The sequence below is a fragment of the Urocitellus parryii genome, chromosome 3 (assembly GCF_045843805.1).
Source record: "Urocitellus parryii isolate mUroPar1 chromosome 3, mUroPar1.hap1, whole genome shotgun sequence".
In the NCBI taxonomy this organism is placed as follows: Eukaryota; Metazoa; Chordata; class Mammalia; order Rodentia; family Sciuridae; genus Urocitellus; species Urocitellus parryii.
Genome location: NC_135533.1, coordinates 76,350,581 through 76,366,956, shown reverse-complemented (window position 1 = coordinate 76,366,956; position 16,376 = coordinate 76,350,581). Strand labels below are relative to the sequence as shown.

The following is a 16,376-nucleotide window of genomic DNA, read 5'->3' as shown; positions in this document are numbered from 1 at the left end:
GAGGTTAACTGTGATTACTGGAAACTTTTGCTTTCATTACTAGGCAATAACTCCACTTAATAATAATTAAGCTTTCATAGTTTGTAATCTGAATTAGAAAGTCCAATGAAACCTCACTTCAACTTAATCTAGAGATCATCTGATACCCATAGTGAAATATAGAGAAGACAATAGAAAACCAAAGTGATTTTTAGACTCTATCTCTTTACACCTTTCCAAAGAATTCTTAAAGACATTTTTACAAGCCAAATGGAATTATATTATGTTAAAAAGTGTAAAATAACCTGGGTAGAGTGCCATTAATCTGATTCAATCAAAACATTTTTAGATAATTCATATTTAAAATGATATACATGGAAAATAAATATTTTACATAGAAAGACGATGAAAAAGTAAATATGGAATTTTAACATGTTAATTACTCAACCCTAGCAAGTACTATCTTCAGCACCTTATTTCTGTTTTTCTCTATAATAGTTCATGTTATTTCTATTTTTAAAATATCAAATTGGTATCAAATTGGCAAAATAGTATATAGATAAAAGTCAATACTTTCTCTAGACTATTTTCCTATAATCATGCTGTATCGAATCAAATCATTTTGTAATCAAATTCAAATCACATCTATTTAGTGTATTTCTTTAATTAACCAACTGAATTTCAACTTTTACTTATAATTCTTGTCTACATCATTGTATAGTTCTCTACTGTTTAATAACTAGTTAACAAATACTTATTCCCACTTATAATATCCTAGATAGCCCAGGAAAACACTCTTCTACATATTCAAAAAATGTGATGGAAGCTATGTAGAAGGAACAAGTGCCTTAAGAAAAAGATTTTATAGAAAAAGGTAGCATGAGGGTGGAATCTTGAAAAATGAAAAGGATTTCATAAGGAGGTATAACTGGGGGATGAAACTGTGGGAAGTCTCTATCTGCAATGTGAAGCACAGATTGAAAGTGAGAAGGGGAAAACTGTTGCGGCCACTTTCTTTCAACAGTCCTTGAACATCTACCATGTACCAGGTGCAGAACACTTAGTAGTGAAGAAAACAGAAAACTCCTGTCCTCATGGAGCGTACATTTCAGCTGGAGGACAGGGAAACAGAGGAACAAACATAGTTTTTCCAGGTGGTGACTGCTAAGAAAAATAAAGCTGGGTAAGGAGTTAAGGAGAGATGGAGGTGCTGGTTTTGACAGCCAGGGAAAGTCTCCCAGATGGGATGTTTCAGCAGGGGTATGTATGAAATGAAGGAGGAGCACGTGGACATCTGATGAAAACATTTTCGAAATGGAGAAGACACCAGGTTTCCTCAAAGTCCAGGCCGGTAGAAAGCTGGATTTTGATGTCTGAGAGTCATCCTAAGCTTTGAGTTGGGGTCTGCACAATCAGCCCTGTTTTGTCCATCTGTCTTTGATGATAGAGAATATGGAAAGCAGGGTAGGGGATTGCTAAAGTTAGGATTTCATCACCAGGAATTTCTTTCCAAAACATACATCTGCTTACGTTATTCCTCCGATTAAAACCTTTCGGTAGCTCTGAACTGTCCTTACTCTCTTCACAAAACCCTTCACAATCTTTCTAGCCTTTGTCTACCCTCTGGTTTCATTTCCTCCATCAGACTTCCTTATCTATTACATCCCAGAACTAAGAAATTTCTTAGAGTTATCAACATTCACTTTGGTACGTTTCAGGCAACCTCTGTTTTGTCTTACCCACTTTGAGTCCTTGCTCAAGACTTTTATAAAAAGTTATCCCACTGTAGCTCAGTGGTAGAGCGCCTGCCTCGCATGTGTGGGGCACTGGGTTCGATCCTCAGCACCACATAAAAATAAATATTTTTTTTTTTTAAAGTCTTCCCTGACCTGCTTTGTAGTAGATTAGATACTCCCAAATGGCTTCTGTATCTTGAACAAATGTTTTACAGAGCCATTACATTAAGGAATACTCTTTACAAATAACTTCACATAAATTGAAAATGTGTACACAGTCTAGTCCTGAACTCTTGGTAACTGTCCAGTGATGATTACAAAACACTGGGGAGAAGAGAGTAACACAAACACTGAAGCAAGACAAGTTATATGACACAAGGGAAACAACAGCAGCTCTAAAGCAGTCTCCATGTGGTACTGCTGCCCGTTGAGTGCTGGCTTTTTGTGGTACTCAACCCTGCATTAGATTCTGAGGCTGTTTCTTTACACAATGCAAAACTGCCCACATCTCTGATGTACTGCTGTATACCTTATGAAATATTTAGCATGAGAATCTAATTTCCAAAGGTCAAGTATTGAGCAACTTCGCTCCATATACTCATCTGTCGCTCACATTACAGCGGAAGCATCGTCATTTTTTGTAGCCCCAGGGCCCAGCATAGTAGTAGATTTCTCTATTTATACAGGGTAGATTTCTCTATTTATGTTTGCTAGCCAGAGGTGTTGAGAAAAGAAAGGATCAGAGTCTGCCCAGAGACAGTGATGGTATGGATGGTAAGAAAGGAGTGGCTTGAAGAGACGTTTAACCCAGACTCAAATGGGCACTGTACTAAGCCTAGTTGGTAAGGGAAGTAAAGGAGAGAAAAGCACTGAGCGAGGAGAGGTATCAAATGACTCTGGGCTTTGGAGCTTAGAAAAATAACTATGTTTCCCAATGGGAGATACATTAAAAAAGAAAAAAAGTGGCTTGAGTGATACTTGCATTTAGGTATAGGCCTGAGGAAGATGTACAGGCAGCAATATCTGCCTTATCACTCCTTATCACCCAGGAGGAATATAAGACAGACTAGAGAAGAACCAGGAAATCTGGAAGCCACAGAAGAAAGTAAAATACACAGAAGAATTAAGTAAGGTCAGGGTAGAGAAGTACTCAGCACTTCAAATCTACTGTGTTTCCACTAGATTTCAAACTTTTAAACAGATTGTTAAAGTACTACATTTGGCCCTTATTTGTAAGAAATATTCAGAATCATTTTGTGGAAATATTTCATATATGCTCACACAAATAAAAGCTGCACAGAATAAATGTAAATAACCAACTATAGTTATCATAGGTAATACTAATGTTTTTATTTTTATAATGTCCTTTCCATAATACAATGGCAACTAATGTTTAAATAATAGGTTACATTTTAAATATAAATAAACATCACTGGGAGATTTGGAGATCAGAAATCTGAAATAAGAGAGACAATGTAAGATGTTGATGAGGCAAAGAAGCAATTTATTATTTTTTTTAACCTTAACCTCAAAAATTCTGTCCCAACTTGTAAAACAAAACTGTTGTGAAATCAAGGCCCTAGCTGACTGCATGTCATGCTTCTGTTTTAAAAGCCCTGCACACAGTAACTACTGGTGGTAACAAGCCCCTCAGTATGTCCAAAAACAGTCTGAATCTTATCTTAAAGTCTTCATAACCTCCCAATCTAAATGTTAGCCATCATTTGTGCCCAGTGTTTGAAGCAAAACCCTCAAAATTGACAATCCAGTTTAATAACAAAATTAGTTGAAGTTTTTTTATATATTTATTATAAAGCATCAAAATGACAATGCAAAGATATAGTTTCAGTGATCCTATAAACTTAAAGTGATGTTTTCTAACTAGAAATTAGCTCTCAGTACTGAGGAGTTTCTTCTGTCACTTATTTTCTCTGGGCAATTTAATCTACTACCACTGCTTCAATCTACCTGCCAATAACTGCAAATATTTTTATTGTCAGTCCGTGTCCTATATGTACTCATTCATGTTTTCTAGAACTTGGGCCCACTCTTCTCAGCATCTATGATGGTCCTACTTTCCATCCACCAGCTAGGAAATGTGAAATATTCCTCAATACATCCCTCTACCAAACAAACTACACCCAACAAAGCCTAACCTTAACCCACAGTTATTCTTTACTTTCTCCTCTTAGCTCCAGTGTGTATGTACTCATCTCTGAATAAAAAGCTCAAGTGCTTATAAATTATGTGCTTATTATAGTATTACAGTCAAATTTCATTTATATGGTGGATACTGCTGGGTGTTTTCTTCCCTATATGAAGAAAAAATAATTCACAAAAATTTCTGAGATTTCTGGTTGGAAGTCACTTTAAATATGTCGGAATTCTGCCACTATCCTATTGCCGCTTTCTAGTTATGACGGGTTCTTTGCTTTCCCCGTGAGATATAAAAAGCATAATTTCTAGCACAACACATTAAAAATAAGAACCAAGAAAATGAAATTTGCCCTAGGAATTGCTAATCTTCCCATAATATTTAAAAAAATCATTATGAATGTTCTCTTAATTTTTCTATGCATGTTCACTTTTTTTTAAAAAAAATCAATACCCCTTGATCCTACATAAATCTGGATCTTTCATACTAGAATCACTGAAACATGGCCGGAAAAATTTCAAGTGATGGAAACTTGTTAAATTAGTGAATCTCAAATACCTACTATGTGCATGGTACTACATGCACTAGCTCTGACAGCTACAAAGATGAAAGAAGATTCTCTCTTTAAAGGGCTTACTTTTCCTTCTAGGAGGAAATATATACTATACCAAGACAAATCAAGCATAATATATTGCTCAAAAATTTATATGCTACAAAAGTGATGTACCAGATGCTTAGATGAAGATGTGGACATCTAAATCAAGTGTTAAATTCAAGCAAGACATTTCTGGTTTCATGATAGTAGAAAACATAACTTCTACAACTATCTTGCTCTTTCAGAAAAATCACACCAAAATAAGGAAAACAAAGAGAAATACAAACTATCTCCAATAAACCTAAGAAACAGCTGAACCTAGATGCAAATAAATAAAAAGATGGAAAACAGTTAGAAAAGAAATCAGCAGTAGCACACAACTAGAAGAATGTAATCATAGCATATGATAATAAGCATAATACTTATTTCAGCAGTAAATAATATTTATATAATTGAAAATAATGAAATAGTGAAAGTGAATGTAATTCAAAATTGCCAGGATGGAGACAGATGAAAAAGGTTAAGGAGAACTGAAAGAGTGCTAAAATCCTTAACTACCACAATAAGACATCAAAGGATAAAGCCTAAATTGCTAAATTTAAGAGAGTACCATAAACACACACATGTATATGCATGCAGGCATATGCACACTATATATATATATATATATATATATATATATATATATATACACATACATACACATATAATTGACTTTTTAAATGTGCATGTATATTATAAATAATAGGAATACATTTTAAAACAATATTTCAATAAAAAGGAGGACCAATTGAAAAACAAAAATGAGATAAAACACATTGATATGTAAAGAACACTTCAAGTAGAATATATGGAAACCTAAATATTCCTATTATCACACACAAGTGCAATCCCAACATATAAGTGCAATTATCTTCTCAACCTTTATTTGCTTATGAAATTGACAATATTTTAAAGCAAAAATGAAAGTATATAATCATGTCCACAGACTGCCAATGTAAATATAATTAGCAATCTTTTTGGAACTAATTTGACACTACCTCTTTGAGTGTAATATTTGGTTCAACCCTAAAGGTTCTACCCCCAAATTCCCCTTATAGGAATTTTTCCTAGGGAATAACTAATAACTAATATAAGAATTTACATATCACAAGGATATTCTCTAAAATACTAGTTAAAATATTGACAGATTGGAGAAACAGAACTTCCCCCAAAATGAAAACAGTGAAAATTATGGAATTCATGGCTATGTAGCCATTAAAAAACAATGTTTTAAACGAAGGAGGTAGGTAACAAATTAGCAAGATAGGAAAAAGAGATTCCAAGAGGAAAGGACATGAATGCAAGCATGGGATGAGCAAGTATAAATCATGATGGGAAATGGGAAATAATTTACTTCAGCCACAATGCTATCTGAGGAGAAACAGTGGACAACAGGAAATCCTTAGGATATGGGTGTACCATATGCATCACTGAACTTTTTCACTAGACAGTACTGTGAAGCTGGTTAAGAACATAAGCTTTAGAACCAAAAGATCTGGGGATCCATCATCCAAACTCAGGTTTTTTATGTACTACCCAACTAATTCTGTACTTAAACTTTGGTATCTATCCATAAAACTTAATATTGTTTCCTTAGTACTACTCTAAAAATAAAATAAGGTGGTATATGTAAAACATTGTTTTGTGTCAGAGTAAATGCTAATAAACAGTTGATTGTTATATTAAACCACTATGCAAAAAGAAGTGTGGAAGTACAAACGAACTATTGTTAAAGATTTGCATGGTTTTGCCAGGTGCTTTGGCAACCTCCTGTAGTCCCAGAGACTCAGGAAGCTGAGGCAGGAGAATCACAAATTCAATGCCAGCCTCAGCAACTTTGCAAGGCCCTAAGAAACCTGTCTCAAAATTTTAAAAAGGGCTGGAATGGCATGTAGTTTAGTGTTAAAGGGCCCCCTGAGCTCAATCCCCAGTATCAAAATAAATAAATATGTAAATAAAAGATTTGCCTGGTTTTATTTCTATGTAATTGTTTTAATTAAATTCAGGAATAAGCATGTGCTACGTAAGTTTATTCTCAATGAAGTGACACATTTCAGTCGCATCTGAAACTGAGAACACAATCATCTACTGCCTCTCACTGTTTCATAGGAGAATTGATTGTTCTGTGATAATGTAAGCTATAATTATTTAAAGAAAAGGACTTATGTTCCTGTCTCATCTGTATCTTTAACAGTCTTCACAATTTATAAAATGCTCATTGTTCTATTAGTTTTAATTGTGATAGTGGCAGTGTAGGAGTAGACTGTCATGTTTTAGTCATAAAACTTGACTAGATCTATAACAGTCAGGAAATTCGATCTCAACTTTTACTTCAGATCCAGTGCTTTCAATTTGTACAGTAAACTTTCTTTCCTCTTTTTGTCATTTAACGTTACCTATAAACATTTTTACTCACTTCAGTTCATAGTCCAAAGTGTGAGAGTATTGATAGCCACAACACATAAACTTTCTGAATAAAGCTATTTGAGAGAAATGATGGAGAAATAGTTATATAATTGAAAAGACCCACCTTTATATTTCAAATGCTTGTTAGAAAATGGCATCACACTACATCTATATGAAACATTTAATGAGGATAATATATTGAAAATAATAATACATAAATAAATGTATTATATAAATGAGGTTCGTGATGCTTAAGGAGATGGAACTGCAAGTTAGCAAGAATAGCAAGAAAGACAATGCTTTTATATCAATCTTATTAGTATGTTAATGAAGTCAAAGATTTCATCAGTGTGCATTTTAACAGAGGACCCTCCAATGCTCAGCATACTTCCAGTCCTGACACCTCACCTCACTCTTTCTGGCTTAATCCCCACTACTGCTGGAATAATCTTTCAGTGTGGCTGTCATCAACTCCACAGCTATTCTTTGTAAACATTCAGTACTAACTTCCTAGAAATATGGTAAATTGAAATGCCATTAATTTTTTTCTGTATTAGTAAAACTTCAAAAATATATTCAAATTTATTGTCGCTGAAAGAAAAACAGATTCTATTTAATCCTACAGTGGGCTTTTCAACTCTCTTCATGAGACAAAATAGACAAATACACAGAAACTCTTTCGTCTCCAAAGAGAATAAAAGAACAGGATGTAAATAAAAATGTCTGTTCTCTCTTTTAGAAGGTTTACTAAGCATGGAACAATATTCGAAGAAGAGTTAGTGGATTCTACTCCTAATATTGTCTTTGAGATTTTCTTCTTGAAGGTAGAAACATGGGATTGTATGCAAGGTTGTTACAGATTCTATAAATCCCTAACATTCATTGCTCCAAAAAGAAGGGGAACATCTATTCAGAATCTACTTTGTACAAGACACTTCAGTGAAATTAAATTTAACACATTTAAAATGTATTTCCTACTAATAAAGATAATTTTCAATGTGACACCTACCACTAGAGGGAGTTTATTTTGCTCAATAAATTCAAATGACTAAAAGAGCTTCAGGTTAAAATTATGTCACCTACTTTATTCCAAAATTTTATGGAATTGTATAAGCAAATGACTACCCTTTTAAACAGTTCTATAATAAATGCCATAAAATAAAATAAAATGGCTATAATTTAAAGAGTCCAAGTAAAGTAAATCAGAATAGCATAGCATTTTCCAAGTCAATATGTCTTTTTCCCAAGGTTATCATGTTTTAGGCCTCATTAGCTACAAAATAGTAGTTTAATTTAAAAATTCATATTAAATTTACTAGAAAGTTTAATAGTCTCATTCTTTGAGCTAACTTTGATTAACTGCATTTTTATTTTTATTCAGGTAAAAATAACTCCAACACTTTCATTTGCTCATCTAACTGTCAGCACTAGACTTTTCTTATAGAAGAAACTGGTGACACTTAAAACATCTATATGATTAGAAGCAATGCATGGTGATTGGTAAATGTTTGATAAACATCTATAATAACTATTAATATCTATAATAAAGTGTGGATGAATGAGAATACTTATAGTAGAAGAAAGTATTAAACGCAAGGATATTAAAGTCTAAGGAAGTATCAAAATGCATTCTACTGCTATGTATAACTAATTAGAACAAATAAAATAAAATAAAATAAAATGCATTAAAAAAGTCTAAGGAAGTACATTAAAATATGAAAATAATATAATAAAATAACATCTCATTCAAAAGGAAAATGTAGTATATTAAAAGGGAAAATCTTTTATAAAATATTAACTAGAAAACCCCAAATGTTAAAACTTTATAATGAATATAAAATTAAGGTACTTGATTTTGTTTATAAAGCAATCTATGTCCTTTTATAACCTACTGACTGAAACTTAATATCTTTAAAACCATTCAGGGCTTCAAATTTTCTTACCAAACACATAAAAGCCTATTATAAATTATGCTAAGTATATCATTATATTAATAAATACATAGAATAGGCATTATAGAATGCCTCTCAGTTTTAACCATCAAGAACAAAATCAAATTAGAAAAAATGCTTTACTTTACAAAACCTTTCTACAAAATAAAAATATTATAAATCAATGTCTCAGAATTGTCAAGACAGAAAATTGCTGACTAGACAATATTGCTAGATACACTGTATTATAAAACCTCTTTCTATATTATAACCAGTCTATCTACAGAGGGAAATCCTCTGTTAATGCAAAACTATTAAGTCAAAGATCTGAAGACCTATGAGAACTGAAATTTTTAAAGGAAATTAAAGTTCCAGAAAAATGAAACTTTAGGTAACTAACTTTAAATACTGTATAAATATGAAACTGCTATTTTTCTGGGTTCTCATATAGGGACAGTTAAGTTTTAAGTGAAAAGTACACTTCTGATTTCTTCTGACTAAAAGTTTAAGTGTTTTTAAAATTGTTCACGAAAATTTGAAAAATGCTGATGAAACTCAAAAGATAATAATACATCAATAAGACTCACAAAAGGAAATCTGTCTGAAGCACTGATTTTTTTTCCTGAAAACATTTTTTGATGTATTTATTTGTCATCTCATACAAACATTCCACCAAAACAAACACCCCCAACACCACCAAAAAAAAAAAAAAAAAAAAAGGAAGAAATTCCAGTGTAGTTACACTATTACAATTGACAAAACTTTGAAGTAGGGGAAAAGGGAATTACAGGTAGATATTAAGAATGAAAACTTCTCTCTCAATAAAAACTGTTCTAAATCTTTTACTTTACAGACCCTAAAACCAACCCAAAAGTGATAAGAAAGCTGCTTCTAAAGATAGCTAAGAATACAATCCCCCTGTGGAACCTGCCCACTGCACACTCCTACCTGCTCCCATCCCTGTAACTCTTTTTAACGATATTGTCACTACAAAATTACTGCCTAATAATTAAATAACGTGGCACAACATTAAGCCAACTGCTGTGGAGGAAAAAAAAATGCCTTTAACAGCATTCTGCATCTTCCTTCAAGACAGCACGTGTTTGGCTCTTTAAAACATCTCACCCCACAAGGCTTTCTACCAAGAATCAGAATTAAGACTGTCCTCTAACCTAACCCATGAGGATATTTAGAGTGGAGAGGGATTTCAAGACAGGTTTAGGCTAACTAATCCAGGAACACCACAAAGCAGGTCAGAGCTGTCAACAAATTAGTACCAAATAAGAGATTACAGAGTTGCAAATGTCAGAGGGCGCGTTTGCTCTGGTAACCCGGGGTGCAATTATTTTAAATGCAAAAACTGGAAATAAGAGAATCCAAGTCCTGGGTTTCTCCTCTGGCCTTCAACTCTCCATTGGGCGGGCTGTGTGGAGAATGGACCTAATCCCCCCGGATCGCGGGGATTTGGGGGCGGGGTAGGGCCGCCTCCCGCACTGGTGAGCCTGAGCGCCCAGCCCCCGTGCTGAGGACGCGCTTTGGACACTCACGTTTTCTGCACCGGCTTCCGCCGTTTGCGACTGGCATAGGTGATGTTGGCGCTGCTGCTGTTCATGGTGCCCAGCCGGTTGCAGCTCCTAACCGGCACAAACAGCCCGGTCCCCCCGACTCTGCGACCGGGAAGGCGGCGACCGCCCGCACGTTCCACGAAACCGCGCTCGCTCCACCTGCGTCCTCCTGGGACAGTGACTAGGGCGCCGCGCCCCTGGCGCCTAGCTCCCGCAGCCTGCGCTGGTCCAGGTGAGCTGCCCGGGCCTGGCAGTCGAGGAAGGGGGGGGTTGTGGGGGGAAGGGCGAGGGGCGGAGACCCGTAGCGAGGAGGCGCAGGTGTCGTCTACACCCGCGGAGGCGAGGCGGTGCTGCCCGAAGGTGAGGTGGCCCAATCGAAGGAGGAGCCTGGGCTTCTGTTTAGAATCCTGGCCTGGGTCGCGCGCGGTGGCGCCGCGCCCCGTGACCGTCACTGCTGCCCCTAGGGTGAGGGAGGCGCCGCAGCGCAGCTCCCGGGGCTTCCCCGATCCTGGGTGCTTCCCGCCCGCGGAGCTCAGGCACCGGCCACCAGTCCTTGCTGCCACTTGCTTCCGTTCGGCTACACGCCTGATTCTGGACTAAGCTGGCGGTCCAGGGCACGCTCTAGGGACTAAGCGTCGAGTGGACTCCCCTGACGCAGCCTCCCGTAGTCGCGCGCACCGGCTGAATAGCAGAAGCGTCCCCGACCCCACACCGGCCTCGCCCCGCCCTGCCCTGATCCCTGGTAGCCCCGCCCACCTGCTGGGTCCCGCCCCACCACCGTCTCCCTTAGGGTCACACCCTCATCCCAGCACGTGATGACGTAGGACGTAACGACGCCCTCCAGTAGCCATCTTCATGAGGTCCAAAGGAGGGTTTTTTGTTTGTTTGTTTATTTGTTTTTTGTTTTTTTTCCTGTAGACCTATTTTCCACCTGAGAAAGAGGTGTCAACGAATTATGCTTAAAATTTTTTAGGTATGTTTATTTGATTATATCAAGATATGCCAAGTGTGAGCTTAATTCCACTTATTTGATACTGAGTGGGCTAGTCAGCTAACTTGGCTAAGATTTTCAGTGAGCTACAGATGACCAGTGGAACTGTAAGTGTTCTAGTGGGGAACGCTTCCAAAAGACACATTTGTGTTGAGACTTGAGGAATAGGAGGAATCTTCTTGGCTATTATTATTATTAGGAAGAAAGCATGAGAGCATTTAGGATATTTGGGTGATATTAAGTAGTCTTGTATGATTGAAGAAGAGGAGCTGGAATAAGAGTCTCATACAGAGAAAAACTGGAGATAATATTCAGAAATTCTATAAAAAAATGATGAAGCCTTGATGAAAAGTTCTGATTTTATCCTATGGGTAATGGAAGTCTTTTAAAGATATTAATCAGGAAAGTGACATTACGGGGTCTTGGAAAGTCACTCTCAGAGGAATTTGCAAACTGGATTACTGGGGAGCAAGAATGCTTGCAAAGAGAGTAGTTAAGAAGTTGATGAAATAGTCCAGGTGAAAGCGCAAGGAAATAGCAGTAGTTAAAGATGAGTGAAGAAAACATTGAACATTTTAGAAAAGTGTAAGGGAAGAGGAGATGAGAGAAAACAATCCGGGATGGATCCAAGAGTTCTGACACTTCATGTTAACCACAATAGTGGATAGAGACAGGAAAATGTTTGCTCACAGAGACCAGAGGGCACCAATTTAAGATGAAGATTCCTAGATAATTTCTCACACCATACTTATTCCTATATTTTAAAATATCTTCAAGTCGGTCTACTCTGTGAATTTTTCACCTAAAATTCAGTGCAACAAATTGAACTCATTGACCCTGAAGATCTCCATGTTCATTCTTCACTCCACCTAGGAATCATCTTAAATTCCTCTATATTGTATGTGGATCTAGAAAATACTATTGAATTTTGTTGGTTGCATTATCCACAATTCAATTCCCTCCACATGTCCTCAATAATAACAGAAAAATAGTACCCTGATTAAATGCCAATTCATTCAGGATTCCTTAGCTTATTACAATATCATTCCCTTCCATACATTAATGCATTCAAAAGATATTGTGAGAATACCTACTATGTGCCAGGAATCATGCTAGTACTAGAAAATAAGTAGCAAACAAATGCCCTCAGGAATTAAGAACATATGGAATGTCATAAATGTAATGGGGAAGTACATGATTCTGTATTATGTTCTAGTGGATAAATTTTACCTAGTCATTGAGGCAAAGAAAGGTTTTCCCAATAAAATAATTGAGTTGATGTCTGAATAGGATCACCTAGGAGAAGAGCATTCTGTGTAAGTAATGACCCTTTGGTGAAAAGGAACCTGGCAAGTATGAAGACTAAAAGAAGTTTAGGATGAGCAGAGGGGAGAGGAAATAATCAAATTGCATTTCAGAAAAATCACTATATCTGTACGCTGTGGAGCAGATTAAAGATGGAAAAGTAAAGTGAAATGGATGGTGGCTTCTTAAGAAATCACTGCAGTAGCCCAGCCAAGAAATGAAAATGCCAAAACTAGAGTGGCAGTGATGATGGAGATAAAGAAAATATAAAAGATTTGGTAGATACCTGGGAGATGTCAGATCAGATAAGAGGATACATGGCAGTGAAGAAAAAGGATATGTCAAGAATGCAATTCATAGTTTTCTGGACTTGTGCATCTGGTGGAGTTAAAAATTATTAATTAACCTTCAAGCCTCATGTTTGAGGTATCTTTGAGACATCTAAGAGAAGATGTTGAGTACACCAGCTCAAAGAAGAGGTATAAGCTGGATACATAAATTCAGAAGTTACTGCACTTAGGCAAGAGAATATGGAGGTGTCATGTATGTTCATTAAAATGTCAGGAATGTATACTAGAAAATAATGAGTAGAACCGAGCCCTAAAGAATTAAAGAGCCCCATATAAGAACTCTGTATCTAATGGTAGATAAAAGATTATGATCCTGCAAAACACATTGGAGAAAGAATTTCTAGAATGATAACAGGAAAGTAAAATGACTATATAGTGTCATGAGGGACAATAAGCACAAATGTTGGTAGATGTTAACAGTAATGAATACTGTTGTTTTAAATAAAATGAGAAATGAAAATGTCATTTTTAGCTCTTTGACCTGAGGTCATGGATGACTTTAGTGAATGCTGTGTTAGGTAGTCACATTGAAGTGGGCACATTGATGATATTCAGAATGTCAGAAAATGGTACCTACAAGCAGAAGATTTCTTTTGTGTATGTGTGTGGTGGGGAAGAGGTTGTACCAGGGATTGAGCCCTCATGCATGCTGGGCAAATGTTCTATCAGAGAGCTGTATTCCCAAACCTTTTTATTTTAAGCTAATCTAAGTAGGTTGCCCAGGCCAGCCTTGAATATACTATCCTCTTGCCTCAGCCTCCAGTATAGATGGGATTTCAGGCATGCACCAATAGGTCTTGTCAAATGGTTCTTCTTTTTTAAATTTTTAAAAAATATTTTGCTGTAGTTGTACTTGGACACAATACATTTATTTTATTTCTTTGTAGTGCTGAGGATTGAACCCAGTGCCCTGCATGTGCTAGGTGAGTGCTCTGCTGCTGAGCCACAACCTCAGCCCCTCAAATGGTTCTTTTTAAAAGGTTAGTGGTTAGTGGTGAATAGGAAAAACACGAGACAGGAATTGAGGGTTTTTTGTTTTGTTTTGTTTTGTTTTGAAGCCAGGCATGCTGGCATACACCTATAATCCCAATCACATGAGAAGAGGAGGCAGAAGAATCCTGAGTTTGGAAACAAGCTTGGGCAACATGATGTTATTGTTATTGGTGGTGGTGGTGTTTTGTTTTGTTCCAGGTTTTCAGGGGGTGATACTTTAGCAGGTGAGAGAGATGGAGAGATTTACTATGTAAGAAGGACAAGGAGCAGTGAAGGAATAATAGAGATTATTGATAATAAAAGCAGGAGGATGAGTATCAAAGTGTAAATGGGAGATTAGGACTATAACAGATTAGATAATAGTAGATATAGCCTCCTAAATGCTTTCTATTAAAAGTGGTCCACAACTTCTCATGGGGAATTATAGGAAGTACAGAATCTGTATGTCCTTCATAAGTCAAAATCTGAATCTAACAAGTACTTCCAGGTGAATCAACTGTGTATAAAGTTCGAGGAACCATCCTCTACAGCCACTGGAAGAAAGGATAATGAGTGAGATATACTAGACCAGTAAAATTTAGATCAGAAAGATGAAGATGTGACGGGAGAATATTTTAGCATGAGCTACAAAGGAAGTGTATATATTGTAGTTTATAGTTTTTGTTTTAATTTTAGAAGAGCATAAAGTAAAAATAATCTGGGAAGGGGCAACAGGAAGGTGAACATCAACCCTATATCCGAGCTATGTCATAAGGAAAAATAATTACATACCATCTGGGAAGGCTTGTAGGGAATAGTATCCTCCTGGAGAGCCAGCTTTCAGTTTAAGGCAAAAAAAAAAAAAAAAAAATCCCCCAAAAGACAGTACATGTAGCAGGAAATTTACTATTTATGGATTAGTGGATTAGCAATTCCAGGGTCACAGAGTCAACTATCTTACCTTCTTTTCCATTTCTTTATCTCTGTATAAGTATACAGAGCCATTCTATCTGAACTTTATAAAGTGTAAAAGAATAATTTCTTCCCAGCATAGTAAAAATGCACATCAAAACATAATTTATTGATTCTGTAGCTTATAGCTCCTCATTAGAAAAATGGTGTATTCAATGTACTATATTCGATGAATTGATCTTCATTCAGTTTTTTTAATGTCTACCCTCTTCAGAGTTGTTAGCATTTGATTCAGTCAATATCTATCTTATCTTTACCTGCTTTCATGCTCTTATTTTTTGTTTGACTTTAAAACTGTTTTCATTATCCAGAAGAAATATTATGCTATCTTCTATGACATAGCCTCAGTTAAGTAATAGATCTTTGGACAGCCAGGATTAAAATAAAATGTCAGACAAATTTCCAGAATTCACTTCATTTGAGTAGTGATCCCATGAACTTTCCTTTAACATTGTGCTTAGCATGTTAATAAAGCCAGTTTTTAGTGTAAAGATATTTAAAGAAAAAATACAAACTGATACTTTCTAGAAACTATTGTTTTTTATGTCTAATTACCATATTTTGGTTCTCAAAATATGGTTTGTGGCATAAAAATCTGCCAAGTTTTCCCTGATCAATTTTTAGTAGCAATATAATTGTTTCCTTTTAACAATTTGCTGATAAGGGTTCATGCACACTTGACTGCCTTAACCAGAGAATGCCATTCTTTTAATTAATGAAATGAGTTTAACTTCTGAAGTTTCAGATGCAGCTACATGTCTATAGGTTTCTAAATGTTTTAGGACTTGTATCAGCTTATAAGTATACTTATAAGTCTAGAATAAAGGAAAACAACTGCTAAACCTTTTCTGTCACAATATATGCATTCATTCATTTCGATGAGCAAAATATTTTAGCACCTGTAATATACCAGACATTGTGTGATACATGGTGATATCAGACATGTTCTTGTCATTTAGAACTCACATTGTAATAAGAGAGATGAGAATAGCTACATAAATAAGTGTATAATTGCAATTGTACTAACTGCTGCAAGATGAATTATCTGAGCATGCTTAATAGGTAGATTTGAAATAGGGGAAGTTCTCTGAAGAAGCTTTAGCTGAGACCTAAAGCAGGGGTAGGCATTTTGTAGATGAAGTGGGGAAGGAAGGTTATTGGAAGAAGACAGAAAATGTATCACTTTTTTGTCCTCTTCAGTCCTACAGCTCCTTACCCCTGGGTCTCAGAATTCTTTTGTAACTCATGCTCTAGATCACATGCTCATGTCTTAGATCACACATTATAATTATATCAAGTGTTTGTTTGTTTGTTTGTTTATTTATTTATTTATTTATTTATTTATTGGTACTGGGAGATTTAACCCAGGGGCACTTT

General features: G+C 36.0%; 1 protein-coding gene across 1 annotated transcript in view; it reads right to left on the bottom strand.

Annotated features, from left to right (window-relative positions):
• Ahr (aryl hydrocarbon receptor) overlaps positions 1-11,099 on the bottom strand; it is a 45,343-nt gene extending 34,244 nt beyond the window's left edge. Inside the window, exon 1 of the mRNA XM_026408527.2 lies at positions 10,392-11,099. Coding sequence (XP_026264312.2) covers positions 10,392-10,456 — 65 coding nt within the window. The 5' untranslated portion in view covers positions 10,457-11,099. The remainder of the gene's footprint in view (positions 1-10,391) is intronic.
• Between the last annotated feature and the right edge of the window lie 5,277 nt (positions 11,100-16,376).